At 62.2% G+C, this 17,536-nt stretch overlaps 1 protein-coding gene across 1 annotated transcript; it reads right to left on the reverse strand.

The window, feature by feature from the left end:
- Positions 1-765: 765 nt before the first annotated feature.
- GTPBP6 (GTP binding protein 6) lies at positions 766-15,463 on the reverse strand. Its single transcript, XM_087427888.1, has 10 exons — positions 15,055-15,463; positions 9,685-9,822; positions 9,006-9,076; positions 8,708-8,838; positions 8,260-8,330; positions 7,762-7,920; positions 6,004-6,212; positions 2,837-2,985; positions 2,262-2,414; positions 766-1,909 (listed from the first exon to the last, which is right to left on the reverse strand). Exons 1-10 carry the CDS (start codon positions 15,431-15,433, stop codon positions 1,786-1,788), a joined length of 1,584 nt encoding a protein of 527 aa, XP_087284014.1. The 5' UTR covers positions 15,434-15,463; the 3' UTR covers positions 766-1,785.
- Between the last annotated feature and the right edge of the window lie 2,073 nt (positions 15,464-17,536).

Consider the following 17,536-nt stretch of genomic DNA (forward strand, 5'->3'; position numbering starts at 1 on the left):
GGAGGCAGACGGGGGTCTCCCGGGGCTAAAATCCCCCTGTGGGCACAGCCGGTCCCTCCAGGGCTGCAGGGGGGAATGTGTCCTCGTCCTTCCAGCTTCTGGAGGCGTCCACGCCTCGTCTGAGGGCCCTCCTCCATCTGCACAGCCAGATGCTCAGCTACCTCAGAGCTTCCTGACTCCAACCTCGGGTGCAGTGCTCTCATACTCGGACTCTGCCTCCTGATTATCTGGACCCTTCTGAGGGTGGGCCACCCGGGGCATCCAGGATCAACTCCATCGCAGGATCCGAGACTTCACCACATCTGTAATTCCTTTCACCACTCACAGATTCTGGAGATGAGGACGCGGACGTCTTTGGGGTCATTATTCTACTACACGGGGATTAGGACATGGACGTCTTTGGGGACATTATTCTACCACACGGGGATTAGGACGTGGACATCTTTGGGGACATTATTCTACCACACGGGGATTAGGACGTGGACGTCTTTGGGGACATTATTCTGTCTACCACACAGGGATCACGACGTGGACGTCTTTGGGGACATTATTTTGTGTACCACACTACCCACATTCAGAATCCTCAGGATGGCACAGTTAGGACGTCAGGTTTGGGAAGGTCTGTGTGGGATCAGGTACTGAGGGAGGAGCCCGGGGGCAGTGGGGCCCGTGGGTCCGCGTGTGTATAACAGTGTGTGGATAATGAAGTCATATAAATAAAGGAAAGTGCTCCCGTCTTTAGGAAAGTTCACACACACCCATTCATCTGCTTGCCCAGGACGGGTAGAGATTTTTTTTCAGTTATCTCCGAATGCTGAAATTTGGGGACAACTCAGAAAACACTCACCACCCTAAGGATGTATACAAATCTAAGGAAAAAAATTAAAGAAAAAATCTTCCTGTTGCCCAAAGGGAAAGAGATCTCCCCCATTAGCATCCCTTCAGAAAACTTAGAATTGTGTAGCTCCCTGGTCTCCCTGAAATGTATGCAAATCTCCTTAAAAGCTGAAGGGCGTCCCACCAGTTTGGCAGCCCAGGAATGTGAGTCTTGGGACCCCGGAGCGTCAGGAAGGGGGTCTTGCCTCCTGCCTCTGGGGGAGTTTTTCTCCAAGAGTGAACCTCCCGCTTGTCGAAAAGATGGGAGCAGCTTTTTCCTCTGGATAAAGACAGTGAACATGTGACGGGCTGCATCTGCCTGGTGGTATAAAAGTGAGGTTCCTCCCGCCTCTGCATCTCACAGCAGCTGCCTGTGACGCACATCACGTTCTAGTTTCCTGCCTGTTTGTGACAAAACGTGTTCTTTCTCCTCTACCTTTGTGGGGAGGTTTCTAGGTCGCCGGGAGAGTTTAATTATTTCCACGACACTGCCGTGGGGAAACCTAGACCTGGCAGCTGTGGACCTGTGGAAACACAGCGGATGGAGAAATTGCACCTGCTTCCTTCACCAGCCACTGTTTGCAGCACTTCTGCAGGGCGGCCGGCGCACTGAAGAGCCAGAAAGGCTGGTTTACAAACACAAGAGCAAAGCTTTACACATCTGGTAGCTGGCACATTCTGGCAGGGCGGTCCGTCCACAGGCCGCACGACTGTGGACCTGGAACGGCTCAGAGCCGCGCCATCCAACGGCAGGCTCGGGCGGCCACCAGCCCCCCGCAGTCAAGAGCAGCAATCGCAGGGCCCGCCGAGGTGGGGGGGGGAGGCCCCCCGAGGTGGGGGAGGCCCCGAGGTGGTGCCCGCTTCATCCTCGGGCTGACACGATGCGGTCCCCCCGGCCTCCGCGTCCCGTCACCCTGGAAAAAGCTTCCTGAATTTGCCGTAAGCGGAGCTGCTCATGATGACCTTCACGTCGGCGGCCCCCGCCTCGGGGAGCACCTCCACGTCCTGCACGGTGGCCTCGCGGTGCAGCCAGCTGCGGGGGAGGCGCGCGATGCGACACTGGTGAGGACCTAACGTGCTCACGGTGACCCTGCACCCCGAGGGCCGCAGCCCCCCGCCCCGCCCCCCGGAGCTCCTGCATTACTGGTGGGGCTCGCCATTACTGGTGGGGGTCGTTATACTGGGGAGTCGCTCTTACTGGGGGGGAGTTGTTGTTACTGGAATGTCCACGGGTGCGCACGGGCCTGGTGCTGCGCCTGAGGAATTCACTCCGATCGGCTGCAGCCACGCCGGCCGCTCAGAAACACGCAGCCCCTCTGCGCTCCTGGCGCCTCCCCGGCTCCTCCACACGTGAAGGGCCCCCCGCCCCTGCCGGGCTGACACACCTCAGCTGCGGCCCCGCCAGCCGGACGCGGAGCGTGAGGACCCGTCTCCCCGTCGCTCTCAAGACGACGTCTTCCAGCCGGGCTTTCAGCTCCTCGAGCCCCTGGCCCAGCAGGGCGGACACGGCCAGGGCGTGCGGCTCCGCGGGGCTGTACCTGCGGGGGCCGGCAGACCGCTCAGTCGAGGGGCCACTGAGTGAGGGGGTCCCACCCGCCCAGGGGTCCTGACTGTGAGCGCCTCAGTCCGTCCTGGGAGAGGGCAGGGCCCCGCCCGACGGGAAGACAAGGGAAGAGGAACAAGAAGGCTGGGGTGAAACATGGGGGTGCGGGGCTGAAGGGCTCAGAACACCCCAAAATGCACCGCCTTGGGGGCACGGCGAGCACATGGAGCTGAAGGCACGTGACAGCAGGTGCCACAGGGCGCCCTGACCCCTTTTCCTCCTGCAGGCAGGAGACGAGCCCCCCGTGGGAGACGCCCTCGCTCCCGGCCCAGGAGCCAAGCAGCGGCTCCTCAGCAGGCCCAGGCGGCCGGCCCAGAAGGAGAGGCTCGGCGGGCGGGGCGGCCGCGCTCCACTCACCCGGGCACCCGGTCCGCCTTGTTGTGGACCTCCACCACGGAGTCCAGCAGCCGCGCGGGCAGGCGCAGGCCCCGCAGAGTGGACAGAACGCTGGCCTTCTGCAGCTCGGTCTCGGGGTGGCTCACGTCCCTCACGTGGACGATCAGATCCTGAGGACCAGACGGGCCGGGGGGTCGGACAGCTTTGCGGACACCGGTCCCCAGCCCCACGGGAGCCGCCGCCCAGGCCCAGGCCCAGGCCCAGGACCGGGGCTCCGACGGGCACCGCGTGCCCGGGGGGGATGGGAGATGCCCCCACGCAGTGCCCCCGACCTGGTGGAGGTGGGTGGGACCCGAGGACGGGGGCTCCCCGAGACCACAGCTGGGCCACGGTGCACTGAGGCCCACCCAGCGCCCCTCACTCAGGTCCCGCCCCAGCCAGGCCCCTCCTCCTCCTACACCTGGACGGGCACCCGCACCGCCTCCCGCCGCCCCACAGGGACCGGCTCTGCACCCCCAGACTCGCAACAAGGCTGCGCCCAGCTGTGACCAACCGCCACCAGCCCCACCCACCAGGGGCTTCACTCAAAGCTTTGGGCTGTTTCACCCCTCTGTGAAATCGTAAAAGAAAAAGCTTATGTTATTTCACATTTTTAAGAATGCTTTCTTCCCTAATTTTAAACGTTTTAGAAGTAGGTTCCTGGGGCCGGCCCCGTGGCGTAGCGGGTAAGTGCACGCGCTCCGCTGCTGGCGGCCCGGGTTCGGATCCCGGGCGCGCACTGACACACCGCTTGTCAGGCGTGCTGAGGCCGCGTCCCATATAAAGTGGAGGAAAATGGGCACGGATGTTAGCTCAGGGCCAGTCTTCCTCACACACAGGAAAAAAAAGAAGTAGGTTCCTTCCACGAAATTTGGAAAATACAGAAAAGAAGAAGGAAAAAGCTGCATGTGATTCTGCCGCTGGAAAAAGGTGCCGTTTATCTTTTGGGGTATTCACTTCTGGGTTCTGTTTTCTTCTGGGAGCTGAGCTTAAATTTTTCTTATGAATGTTTTATGTCAGGAGTTTTGGATTTCAGGAAGCCTGTAAAGACGGTGCAGAGGGTTTCACGCGGCCCTCGCCCCGTCTGCTGTTGGCGCCTCTGACGTTACAGGGGCGCCTGTCACAAACGAGGGGCTGACAGGGGTACATCTCGTGACTAGACCCCAGGCCCTGTTCAGACTTCACTAGTCCTACCCCCACGAGCCTTGCATCCCGGACGCCATCCAACATCCCACCACACGTGGTCGTCGCGTCTCCCTGGGCCCCGCAGGGCGGTGACTCTTGAGTGCTGGACGGGCATTCTGCGGGATGCCCTCCGCTGGGCTTGTCTGGGTTTCCCTCACATTTACACAGGGCTATGGTTTTGGTGCAAGACCACAGGGAATGTGTCCTCATCACCTCACGAGGCTCCACGCACAAGCTGACCTGACGGATCGCTGCTGAGGGGCGGTCCAGGTTGCCCTGGACGGTGGCTCCTTCCTCTCTGCCATGTTTACTCTTGGAAGGGGTCACAGGGCAGGGCCAAACTCGAGGGGGGGGGTGGGCGCCAGCTCCTGAGGGGGCTGAGGGACCAGGCCCCTGTGGGGTGACATCCCGCGTGAGGAGACCTGGGCCCGGGTTATGTCCTGCATGAGGGGACCCGGCCCCTGGTTGTGTCCTGTGTGAGGGGACGCGGCCCCTGGTTGTGTCCTGCACTGGGGGACCTGGCCCCCGGTGTGTCCTGTGTGAGGGGACCCGGCCCCCGGTTGTGTACTGTGTGAGGGGACCCGGCCCCCGGTGTGTCCTGTGTGAGGGGACTCGGCCCCTGGTTGTGTCCTGCACTGGGGCACCCGGCCCCCGGTATGTCCTGTGTGAGAGGACCCGGCCACCGGTTGTGTCCTGCACTGGGGGACCCGGCCCCCGGTGTGTCCTGTGTGAGGGGACCCGGCCCCCGCTTGTGTCCTGCACTAGGGGACCCGGCCCCTGGTGTGTCCTGTGTGAGGGGACCCCGCCCCCGGTTGTGTCCTGCACTGGCGGACCCGGCCCCTGGTTGTGTCGTGTGAGGGGACCCGGCCCCTGGTTGTGTCTGGCACTGGGGGACCTGGCCCCCGGTGTGTCCTGTGTGAGGGGACCCGGCCCCCGTTGTGTCCTGTGTGAGGGGACCCGGCTCCTGGTTGTGTCCTGCACTGGGGGACCCGGCCCCCGGTGTGACCTGTGTGAGGGGACCCGGCCCCTGGTTGTGCTCTGAGCAAGGGGACCCGGCCCCCGCTTGTGTCCCGCACTGGGGCCCCCGGCCCCCGGTGTGTCCTGTGTGAGGGGACCTGGCCCCTGGTTGTGTCCTGCACTGGGGGACCCAGCCCCTGGTTGTGTCCTGTGTGAGGGGACCCGGCCCCTGGTTGTGTCCTGCACTAGGGGACCCGGCCCCTGGTGTGTCCTGTGTGAGGGAACCCGGCCCCTGGTTGTGTCCTGCACTGGGGGACTCGGCCCCCGGTGTGACCTGTGTGAGGGGACCCGACCCTGGTTGCGCCCTGCACTGGGGGACTCAGGCCCTGGTTGTGTCCTGCACTGGGGCACCCGGCCCCCGGTGTGTCCTGTGTGAGGGGACCCGGCCCCCGGTTGTGTCCTGCACTGGGGGACCCGGCCCCTGGTTGTGTCCTGTGTGAGGGGACCCAGCCCCTGGTTGTGTCCTGCACTGGGGGACCCGGTCCCCGGTGTGTCCTGTGTGAGGGGACCCGGCCCCTGGTTGTGTCCTGCACTGGGGGACCCGGCCCCCAGTGTGTCCTGTGTGAGGGGACCCGGGCCCTGGTTGTGTCCTGCACTGGGGGACCCGGTCCCCGGTGTGTCCTGTGTGAGGGGACCCGGCCCCCGGTTGTGTCCTGGGTAGAGGACCCGGCCCCTGGTTGTGTCCTGCACTGGGGGACCCGGCCCCCGGTGTGTCCTGTGTGAGGGGACCTGGCCCCTGGTTGTGCTCTGAGCAAGGGGACTCAGGCCCTGGTTGTGTCCTGCACTGGGGGACCCAGCCCCCAGTGATGTCGTGTTGGAGGAGACCCGGCTCTGGGTAGTTTGATGTTGAGGGAACTTGGTCCCCGGTTACATAGTGTTTGAGGGGACCTGGCCCCCCACTATGCTTGTCATCAGGGTAACCTGGCCCCGGACCACCGCGCACTCACCGAGTGGGCCACGTCTTGCAGGGTGGCGGAGAAGGACTCGATCAGGCCGTGGGGCAGCTGGGAGAGGAAGCCGATGGTGTCCATGTAGATGACAGTCATGTGGCAGGGCAGCAACCCCGCGTGGGCCGTGACATCCAGGGTGGCGAACAGCTGGTCCCGGGGCTGGATGGCGGCGTCGCCCGTGAGCGCCTTCACCAACGTGGTTTTTCCTGGAAGTCGGGTCCCAAGGGGACACGCTACACGAGAGCCCTCCTCACACGGCTCCCCCCGCCCACTGCTGGCCCCAGGCTGGTCCAACGGTGTAGACGCAGGGGGAGAGTGATGGAGGAGATGAAGGGTGATGACCGAGTCAGGGCGTGAACAGTGTGTGTGTGAGCTGGGCTGGGTGTCCGTGTAGACGGAGGGCACTGGTGTAGACGGAGGGGGAGAGTGATGGCGGAGATGAAGGGTGACGACCGAGTCAGGGCGTGAACAGTGTGTGCGTGAGCTGGGCTGGGTGTCCGTGTAGACGGAGGGCACTGGTGTAGACGGAGGGGGAGAGCGATGGCGGAGATGAAGGGTGATGACCGAGTCAGGGCGTGAACAGTGTGTGCATGAGCTGGGCTGGGTGTCCGTGTAGACGGAGGGCGCTGGTGTAGATGGAGCGGGGTGGTGTAGACAGGCAGGGGCTGTGTGCCTCAGGTGGCCCCAGAGGACATCCCCTCTGCTCGGCCTTCCTGACAAAATGGACGTCTCTGTCCACCTGACCCCAGTGTTCAGGGCCCACACCAGTAACTGGCTGCCCAGCGGGGGCCTATTGGTGGCCACTGGCTTCAATCCTGCCAAAGGTCGACCAGAAGGTGGGGGTGATTTCTGTCCTGGGCTGACCAGCTCGGACGGCTCAGCCTCGACACATGGGCACGTTCACCACACACGTCACAGGACACCAAGCACCCTGGCTGGGTGACACGTCATCTCATCTCAGAAATAGAGAATGGCTTTGCCCATGACGAAGACGCCCACAGCTATTTGTCTGGCACAGCCAGGCAGGAGTATTCTAGATTTCCTAAAGGTATGAATTTACACATTTATGATTGTTTTAAGCCTACATGTACCCACAGCCGCTTGTTCCAGGTTTTGTGGGAAGTTACCCTCCTCTTTTGGATGCAGACCATAAGCTCCTTGAGGATGTGGAGCTGGTCGCATCGTGTCGGTATTTTCCAAGCTCACGGAGGGGGCTGGACCGCACAGGAGCTCAGCAAACACTTGCTGAGTGAATAACGAAGGTGAAGAGGTGAACTTGGGGTGCTCTTCATTCCTCTAAGGGTGCCTGTCACCCCAAGGCTTTGTGACTCGGAAAGAAACCCAAGGTTCTGTCTCCTCCGTAAGACTCCACTTCACAGGCGTGTTCAGATAAACCTTAAAATGTACGTGAAAGTGACAGTCTATAAAATCTGAATTGCCTTTATCTTCTAAGAGCACGTCTACTGTAAATGGACTGAAAATGTCAATTTTTTTCTATTGCTCAGAGTTGGGAAGCATCCATAACAAAAGGGTGTCTGGCCATTGTCTGACACTCAATGGACACACTAGTGACTTGACAGGGGGCCGTGGACCCCGAAAAGCTGTGGACACGTGGTTCACACTTTGTGGTGTGTTCTCATTATCGGCTCTCTCTCGGTGGACCCTGCAGGTTGTCGCGTTTGCAGATTCCCCTCAAATACAGCAGCCCGGCACCGGGGCGGGAGGGCCCGCGTCCCACCCTGGACCTGTGCTCACCGCAGTTGGTGTAGCCCACCACGGAGATCACGGGGAACTCCCGCCGCCTGCGCTGTGTCCCCAGGAGGTGCCGCTTCTTCCTGAGTCTCTCCAGGGCCTTCCGGATCTTCATCTCCTTCTCCTTGAAGAGACGCTGTTGCACCTGCACGAAGGATTCTCCTAAAAACACCCATGGTGGTGAGTCAGTGCGCAGACATGGGAGGAAGAAGACACAAGAGCAAATGCACCACGGGGTGGGGCGTGGGGGACGTGGACAGGCGAGCAGACTGCGCCACGGGGTGGGGCGTGGGGCATGGGGACAGGCATGCGCTTGGGCCACGGGGGTGTGGCATGGGGGACGTGGACAGGGGTACACTTGGGCCGTGGCGACCCTCCTAGCCTGCTCCCCCTGGCTGCTGCCACCCCGACACCTTCCCCCTCTGAGAGACGGCTCCGCCCGGCTTCCGTGACAACCCCCTTGTCATGTGACAACCCGTGACAAGACCGGGGACACATTACCTGACCCCATGATGTAGCGCGAGCCCCCTGCTCGTCCGTCCAGGCTGGCAGTGTCGTTTCTCAGGCTGGACCTGACGTGGAAGGGGGCAGGTCAGTAGACGGGGCCGACGCACCTGCCCATCCAGCTGAAGCGGAGCAGGCCCGACACGACCGAGGTGAGGGCAGGACACAACTCGGGTGGGGCTTCTGTGTGGGGACACTGAGCGCACCGGGGTCCTCCCTCCACACGGGCCTTCACCGTCGGGGACGGAGGTCCCACAATGGAATGCAGGTCCTCATGGGGGGCACGCGCCTGGCGGGGGTGCTGCTCGGACACCTGACAAGCTACAATGTCCAGGCGGGCGCAGCCGGCCACGCTCTGTCCTTACTGCACCCGGGCACCGGTCAAACTCACGAACACGAGAAGGGGGTCCCATGTCTGTCCCAAGACCCGGTGCCCTCTGAGTACCTGAGGAGGGGGAGCTCGGCCAGCGCCACCTGAAGCCGGGCCTCCTTGGTCCGGGCGTTGCAGCGGAAGATGTGGAGAACCACCGTGAACCGGTCGAACACCTGCACGCCCCAGGTGGCTTCCAGTTCTTTCTGGAAAAGGAGGGAGCGCGAGCGAGGGATCTGCATGGGACGCCAGGCCCATTGCGGGACCTCAGGCTTGGGCGGACATGACGCTGTCCCCAGATCCTGTGCCCTTGTCTGCCCCGCGTGGCGGGAGGCTGACCCGACTCCCTCAGCCCGCTGAGATCACAAGCTACCTTGGTGGGCGTGCCCATCCTCTCCACGTTCAGAAAGACGGCTGTGATCTCAGGCGATCCTCTAATTCTCTCTAGGGGAAAGAGAAGGACCCATCACAGGTCTGCCCTCCCACGGACGTGTCACGGGACCAACCTGCATGTCATTGGCTGTGTTCACGGACATCCCCGAGTCTGGGCACAGTACTTGGGAGGTCGGGAGGTGGGAGAGGGGTCGGCCAGGGTCCATCTTCAGGGGTGTGGGGCCACGCACACGGAGGTCACACAACCCTGCATCTAAGACTCGGGGTGACACAGACGGGCGGTGAGCATGCCCCCTCTGCACGTCTGCAGGGCTCGCTGCTCTGAACTCGAGCCGACAGGGGTTTAGGGTGGGGACTGTCGGGGGGCCATGGAGGGCTTGATTTACACGCAGGCCCCACAGCACGGGGCGCTGAGAGCAGGTGGCGTGCAGCCTGGAAGGAGGGTGGGCTGGGCTGCGGGCCACAAGGCAGCTTCCACCCTCCTCTAAACTGTCCCGACGGTGCCCCCAGGGCCTCACTGAGGTTCTGATCCAGGTGGCGGCTTTCCCCAGGTTCCCGTGAGGCTGCCTCCATCTGCCCCAGACAGCCCCACTGTCGTTCCGTTACTCCGGGGAGGAAGAGAGGACAGGAGGGGACGGGAACACGTGTGCTGGACCCACCTGTCAGGTGCTCCAAGGTCCCTTTGCCGAAAATGAGCTTCCTGTCGGGCGTCTTCGTGGGCACCACCATCGTCTCCACCACCGACCAGTTGTCCAGCGTGTGGACCAGCGCTTTTGCCTCCGCCACTTGCCACTCGGCTTTGGGGAGAGATGGGGACAGTGTGAGGGACGTGTCCCTGTGGGGTCGGCCCCGGGCCCTGTCCGGCCCTGCCTGGTGCACCCTGGCCAGATCGCCAGGCCGGGATGGCTGCCTATGCTTGTGTGGAGGTCCTCTGCGACAGCACCACATCGGCATTTGTTCTGAAAGACAACTATTCTTCTAGGCACAAGTGGTAGGCAGGGGAGGACAGAGGCGAGGGGAGCGGGAGGGGGCGCCGGAGCCGAGCGGGATGCAAGGACAGCCCCTCCTCACGTTGGCATCATGCTTGGTGACAGACGTCTGCTCAGTGAGCCCGTGGTCTGCTGTGACCCACTCCATGGCATCTCCTGTGAGGTGGCCCCTGAGGGCCCAGGGAAGCTGCCAGACTCCCCGAGGGTGGCTGTGAGCCCCCGTGGGTGAGGAGCAGGAGTTCCCAGAGACTGGTGCCAGCCTGGCCCCAGAGGTTGCCTTTGCTGAGCCTGGCACGGGGAAGACAGTATCCACGCAGGGCCCACAGCCACGAACAGACAGGATGAAGTGTGGGACGGGGCAAGGGGCATGGGGAAGGCTCCAGGAGCGGCCCAGGCGGTGACAGGAGGTGCCCAGTGACAGGAGCCGAGGGCACTAGGGGGCCTGGGCCGGGCCGTGGGGTTGAGGACCAATCACATAAGAGCTGCCCGATCACAGGTTCTCCTTCTGACAGTCACTCCTGAGGAGGAAGATGGTGCAGGGCAGCCCAAGACGCTGTGCTCAGGGACAACAGGCACCAACGTGTCCTGGGGTTTTGAGCCCTCACTGTGGGGGACGGGGCTGAGACGGGGTCTAGAGGGGATGGGAGCCTGGGGGCTGTGACCGGGGAGGATAGCTCAGCAGGCCTCCAGGTGAGTTTTCTCATTAGACGCGTAGTTGGTGCTCCCTGAGCCCCGAGTGAGGTGGGCCTCCATCCTGAGCCGTTCCCACCCTAACCCCTCCCACTTCACAACCAGACGGCCCTCTCCCCACCGCCCCCAGCCCCGTCCATAAGGCTGCCCCTTGCAGCAGAAGCTCACAGAGGAGCCGCCCTGTCATTCCTGTGCCTCCTGCTCCGTTATCCCCACTCAGCAACTCTGGGTGCTGCTGTCTTTGGGGCAGCCTTGTGAATGCTAGGTCACTTCACCCTCCTCAGAGCTCACGGCACAATGAGGAAACTGAGGCAGGAGAGGAGGATGGGAGTGACAAGGCTGGTGAGTACGAGCCAGCCTCCAGGCCAGGATCCAAGACCACGGGGCGGGGTCCTCAAGCTCTGCTCAGTGGGAGGCAGGGTCCCCCATCCCCTGGGCTGTGGGGTCCCCCATCCTCTATGCTGTGGGGGGAGTCCTCCATTCTCTGTGCCATGGGGAAGCGGGGTCCCCCAGCCCCTTGGCTGTGGGGAGGCAGGGTCCCCCATCCTCTGGGCTGAGGGGAGGTATGATCTTCTGGGGTTTGACTCCTGATGGGCCCCGCCGGTCTTCCCCACCTCCACCCTCCTGGTCGCTCATGTCAGGCCCTTGGGGTCATCCCTGACGTCCCCCATGGCCCATCAGCAAACCCTGCAGGTGCTGTCTTTCCCGACCTCCATGGGGCCACGTCCCAGCTCCACTGGGGGTCACTGAGCACCCTCCCTGCTCCTTCAGGCCACTCCCACAGCCACCTGCCTGGGGTCTGGTCAAAAGGCTGCGTCAGACCCCACCTCCTCACCCTGGGCACCCGCTCCGTGGAAAAGAAAATCGAGAAGCACTGTGAGTTTCACAGCCCAGCGGCTCAGGCCACTGCAAGACTGAGACCTAAACAGGACTAGAGAATCCTTCCCCTCCCCGCTCACCACATCACTAAGGCCCATGTACTGCAGTTCCTTTTACCTGGTTCATCGCGCCCAGCTATCAAGAAAAAATTAGTCCCACCAGAAAGCAAAAGACGCAATGTGCAGACAGAGGCGAGCGTGAGAACCACACTCAGACGTGGCAGGCATGTGGGAACTATCAGACTGGGAATTAACACAACTGTGACTGATATGCGTGATAAAGTAGACAGCAGGCTAGAAAACATGGGCAACGTGAGCAGAGAGATGGAAACCCTAAGACAGAACCAAAAGGAAATGCTCGAGGTCAAAGCAGTGCAACAGGAATGGAGAGTGCCTTTGACGGGCTTGCTAGCAGGCTGGGCGTGGCTGAGGAAAAAATCTCTGAGCTTGAGGATATGACAGTAGTGAAAACTAAACACTTCCGTCTGTGGAAGATGTTGTGGAGAGAGAGAAGTCAAGACACAGACTGGGAGAAAATATCTGCAGACACATCTGATAAAGGAGTCTTCTCCAAAATACACAAGGAACTCTCAAAACTCAATAATAAGAAAACAACTTGATTAAACAATGGGCCAAAGAGCTGAACAGACACCTCACCAAACAAGACATACTGATGGAAACTAAGCACGTGAAAAGACGCTCCTCATCTTATGTCGTCGTCAGGGAAATGCAAATTAAAACAACGATGAGACACCACCACACACCTATTAGAGTGGCCAAAATCCAGAACACTGAGAACACCAAATGCTGGTGAGGATGTGGAGCGACAGGAACTCTTATTCTTTGCTGGTGGGAACACAAGATGGCTCAGCCAGTCTGGAAGACAGTTTGGCAGTCTCGTACAAAACTACACATACTCTCACCGTACGATCCTGGGATTTACCCAAACGAGCTGAAACCTTGTGTCCACACGAAAACCTGCACAGGGATGTTTATAGCAGCTCAGAAGCAACCACAGTGTTCTGCAGTGGGTGAATGGGTAAGCAAACCACGGTCCATCCAGACAATGGAATATTATTAGCACTAAAAAAAAAAAAGAGCTATCAAGCCATGAAAAGATGTGCAGGAACTTAAATGCACGTTACTAAGTGGAAAGAGCCAATCTGAAAAGGCTGCATAGTATATGATTCCAACTGTATGCACTCTGAACAAAGGCAAAACTATGGAAACATTACAAAGATCCATGGTTGCCAGGGGTTGGGGGAGGGAGGGGGGCGGTGAAGGATGAGGAGGAGGAGCACAGAGGACTTTTAGGGCAGTGAGACTATTCTGTGTGGTATGCTAATGGTGGATGCATGTTATCACACATCTGTCCAAACCCCCAGAATGTACAGCACCAAGAGTGAGCCCTAAGGGAAACTACGGACTCTGGGTGACCATGATGTGTCAATGGAGGTTCATCAATTGTGACAAATCCACCGTGTGGTGGGCGATATTGATCATGGGGGAGGCTGTGTGGGGGGCAGAAGGTCTATGGGAAGTCTCTGTACCTTCCTCTCAATTTTGCTGTGAAACTAAAACTGCTCTTAAAAAAGTCTCTAAGAAAAAAAAGAACGAAGCACTGACACAGCTAGAACATAGATGAACCTCGAAAACATGTCAGAGAGAAGCCAGACACAAAAGACCACAGCCCATCTGACTGCACTGAGATGAAACGTCCAGCACGGCAAATCCACAGGGGCAGCAGGCAGACCAGTGGCTGCCAGGGCCTGGGTGGGGGAGCGTGGGCAGGGTCTGCTACTAAGGGCACAGGGTCTGCTTCTGGAGTGTGGAAAGTGTTCTGGAACTAGACAGAGGCGTGGCTGCACAAGACTGATGTGCTGCTGCTGGACTGTGCCTTCAGAATGGTTAATTGTATGGCGTGTGAACCGCATCTCAGTAAAGCTCTAACAAAAGGGAGAAGAGGAAGAGAATAAATAGAACCCCACCCCATCGGGTGCCTCCTCTGCTCAACACCCAGTGCACTCGTCAAAACCCACGTCCTGACGTGGCCTACAGGATCGGGAGTGACTCGGCTCCAACCGCCCCCCAGCAGCCAGCTGTCAGGGGTCCTGGGGGACCCCGGGATGTGCTCCCACGAGGCCCCGCCTCTGCACACTGCCCCCAGCCACTTGTTTGCTGCTCCCTCCACCTCGGGGTCTGGTCTTCCCGGGTCAGGCAGGACCACCCTGCTGAGAGGGGGCAAGCTCCTGACCACCTTCCTCTCTCTGCCCGCCCTCAGCGCTTAGGCCCCAGCGGGGCTTCTGCCCGGTGTGTCTGCTGTCCCCCCGCCTTGACGGTGCAGGCCCAGCGGGCTGCCACTGAATGGCTGACGATGAATGTCCTGGGGAGGCAGCTTCTCAGGGGAGGCAGCTTCTCAGGGGCAGCTGCCAAGGGTCTGCTGTTTCTTCACAGTTTGCATAAAGAGTACGTTGAACGTTTTTGGGCACGATCTTTGTTTAGAGTTCAGTGACGACAGAATGAAAATGCTCGCCCATAAAAGACTAAGGCTTGTGACACACACCGTGCACAGAGGTTTTGGAGTTTTGTGAGATTCTCTTCCTTCGAAGATGGGGACGAGGAGACAACACTACAGGCCGGAGGAGAGGGAGAGGAGAGGGGGCTGGACCAGGAGCGCAGGCGGAAAGCGGAGAGGGCCCAGGAGCTGCTGCGCGCAAGGGGAAGGCGCGCCCCCACCCAAATCAGGAAGAACTTCAAGACGAGGCAGCAGGGGCTGAGGCTGCTTCACGCTGGCCCGGGGGCAGGTTTGGGGGGAACCGGGACGCAGTGGGTTCTGCTCAGCCCTCCGAGCCCCGCCCCAAAGCCCAGCCCCCGGGTCCCCGGTGCGAGTTCCAGCCCTCGAAGCCCCGCCCCTCGGGGTTTCCGCCCTACGCCTTTCAGCCCTCGGAGTCCCGCCCCAGAGACTCCGCCCCCATAGGCCCCCGCCCTAAGAGTCCCGCCCCCAGGAGTCTCCGCCGCCACAGCCTCAATCCTCGCTCAATGAGTTCCAGCCCTCGAAGCCCCGCCCCTCGAAGTCTCCGCCCCGAATCCCCGCCCCCTCGGCCTCCCTGCCCTATGAGTGCCAGCACTCGGACTCTCCGCCCCCAGAAGCCCCGCCCCTCAGCCACCGCGCCCTATGAGTGCCAGCCCTCGGGGGGGGGTGTCTCCGCCCCCATAAGCCCCGCCTCCGGAGCCTCCCCGCCCTATGAGTGCCAGCACTCGGACTCTCCGCCCCCAGAAGCCCCGCCCCTCAGCCACCGCGCCCTATGAGTGCCAGCCCTCGGGGGGGTGTCTCCGCCCCCATAAGCCCCGCCCCCGGAGCCTCCCCTCCCTATGAGTGCCAGCCCTCGGAGTCCCGCCCACAGCCCCGCCCATCTAAGTCTCCGCCCCCAAGGCTCCGTGCTCCGGGCCCCGCGGCCCCGCTCCCGGTCACCTCGGGTCAGCTGCGGCTTCCCGGGTCCCCACTTGACCTCAGGGTGAACCAAGCACACGCGCTGGGCCCCCGCCGGCAGCAGAGGGTCCCTCCTCAGCAGCTCCTCCTCCTCCTCTTCCTCCTCCTCCGCATCTTCTGGCTCCTCCTCCTCCTCCTCCTCCTCCTCCTGCTCTCCCGCTCGGCTTCTCCAGCCATCCGCCCGTTGGCCCCGCCCGCCGCCCCCTCGCCCCTCCAGGGTCCCGGGCCCCCCCGGGCCGAAGGCGGCGAGCGCCCGCCCCGGGAACGGCGGCAGCGACACGGCGGCCCTGAGAGCCGGGCAGCGGCGGACCACGCGGGAGAGCCATGGCCCCGGGCGGACGGCGGCCCGCACGGCCCACATTCCTCGTCCGCCGGAACGCAGTGGGCGGGGCCCCGGGGGCGTGCTCCCGTGCGGGCTCCCCATTGGCCGCCCGCGTCACGTGCTCGCCGCCGCCTGATTGGCGCGCGGTCCGCCGGGGAGGCTGGTCTCCGGATGCCGCCGTCGGGGATGCGCTCCGCTTCGGCGGGGTGATCCGGGCGGACCCCGCGCCAGGTAGCGCTGCGAGAGGGCCCCGCACCCCACCTCCGCGGGCGCGCCCCACCCCGCGCCTCCCCGCGGTCCGCTCCGGCCACCGCGCAGGCCGGGGTCCGGTCCTGGGGGTCCAATCCCGTTCCCGGGGTCGCGAACTCTGCCTTGGGGGTCCGAGTGCGGCCCCGGGGGCTGCAGATCCTGACTTGGGGGTTTGAGCGCGGCCCCGGGATCCCAGATCCGCCCTTGGGGATCCGAGTGCGGCCCTGGGGGCCCCAGATCCAGCCTTGGGGGTCTGAGCCCGGCCCCGGGGTCCCAGATCCTACCTTGTGGGTCCAAGTGTGGCCTCGGGGGTCCCAGATCCTGCCTGGGGGGGCCTCCGAGTGCAGCCCTGGGGACCCCAGATCCTGCCTTGTGGGTCCTAGTGCGGCCCCGGGGGCCCAGATCCTGCCTTGGGGGTCCTAGTGTGGTCTCGGGGGCCCAGATCCTGCCTTGGGGGTCTGAGCCTGGCCCCGGGGTCCCAGATTCTACCTTGTGGGTCCAAGTGTGGCCTCGGGGGTCCCAGATTCTGCCTGGGGGGGGCTCCGAGTGCAGCCCTGGGGACCCCAGATCCTGCCTTGTGGGTCCTAGTGCGGCCCCGGGGGCCCAGATCCTGCCTTGTGGGTCCTAGTGTGGTCTCGGGGGCCCAGATCCTGCCTTGGGGGTCTGAGCCTGGCCCCGGGGTCCCAGATTCTACCTTGTGGGTCCAAGTGTGGCCTCGGGGGTCCCAGATCCTGCCTGGGGGGGGCTCCGAGTGCAGCCCTGGGGACCCCAGATCCTGCCTTGTGGGTCCTAGTGCGGCCCCGGGGGCCCAGATCCTGCCTTGTGGGTCCTAGTGTGGTCTCGGGGGCCCAGATCCTGCCTTGGGGGTCTGAGCCCGGCCCCGGGGTCCCAGATCCTACCTTGTGGGTCCAAGTGTGGCCTCGGGGGTCCCAGATCCTGCCTGGGGGGGCCTCCGAGTGCAGCCCTGGGGACCCCAGATCCTGCCTTGTGGGTCCTAGTGCGGCCCCGGGGGCCCAGATCCTGCCTTGGGGGTCTGATCGCAGCCCCGGGGGGCCCAGATCCTGCCTTGTGGGTCCTAGTGTGGTCTCGGGGGCCCAGATCCTGCCTTGGGGGTCTGAGTGCGGCCCTGGGGGCCCCTGATCCTGCCTTGTGGGTCCGAGTGTGGCCCAGGGGTCCCAGACTCTTCCTTAGAGGGTCTGAGTGTGGCCCCAGGGGTCCGAGCCAGTTGCTGGGGTCCAGAACTCTGCCTTGGAGTCTCCTGCCTGGCCCCAGGGGTTCTGAAATCTGCATTGATAGCTTGAGTGTGGCCCCGGGAGTCCTGAACCCTTTCTTGGGGGTCTGAGCCTGTTCCTAGGGTCCCAGACCTTGCCTTGGGTATTCAATGTGGTCTTCAGGGGTCCTGAACTCTGCTTGGGGGTTCCGAATCTGGCCCTGGGGGATTCTGCAATCTGCTGCTAGCCTGAGTGTGGCCCCCAGGGTCCTGAACCCTGCATTGGAGTCTCCTGTCCTGCCCTGGGGGCTCCGAAGTCTGCATTGGTAGCCTGAGTGCAGCCCCTGGGGTCCCAGGCTCTACCTTGGAGTTCCAATGCCTGGTGGATGTGGCTTGGGAAATGGTAGCAGAGCCCTCTGGGTCCATCAGAAAGCGAGGGTAGGCTGGTTCTGAGGAGCGTCCTCCCATTGGGACTGGCAGTTGTATTCTCCAGACAACATTCAGAAAGTACAGTGTTGAAAGGTCACAGGAATCCCAGCCTCACTAGAGCCTTCTTGTTTTCACGGGAGAACAATGTTAATTGAAATGTTCCTTTTTTTTTTTTCCCCGCAAAGCCCCAGTAGATAGTTGTATGTCATAGCTGCACATCCTTCTAGTTGCTGTATGTAGGATGCAGCCTCAGC

This window comes from Ceratotherium simum, chromosome Y (assembly GCF_057802395.1).
Source record: "Ceratotherium simum simum isolate JZ-2026a chromosome Y, ASM5780239v1, whole genome shotgun sequence".
Classification (NCBI taxonomy): domain Eukaryota; kingdom Metazoa; phylum Chordata; class Mammalia; order Perissodactyla; family Rhinocerotidae; genus Ceratotherium; species Ceratotherium simum.

Excerpts from the sequence above, each read along its gene's own strand:
- GTPBP6 (XM_087427888.1), bottom strand. The coding sequence starts at position 15,433 with ATGTGGGCCGTGCGGGCCGCCGTCCGCCCGGGGCCATGGCTCTCCCGC. Across the intron at positions 9,077-9,684 it reads GACCTTGGAGCACCTGACAG|AGAGAATTAGAGGATCGCCT; the intron begins GTGGGTCCAGCA and ends TCTTTCCCCTAG. Across the intron at positions 6,213-7,761 it reads GGTGGGCTACACCAACTGCG|GAAAAACCACGTTGGTGAAG; the intron begins GTGAGCACAGGT and ends CCCGACTTCCAG.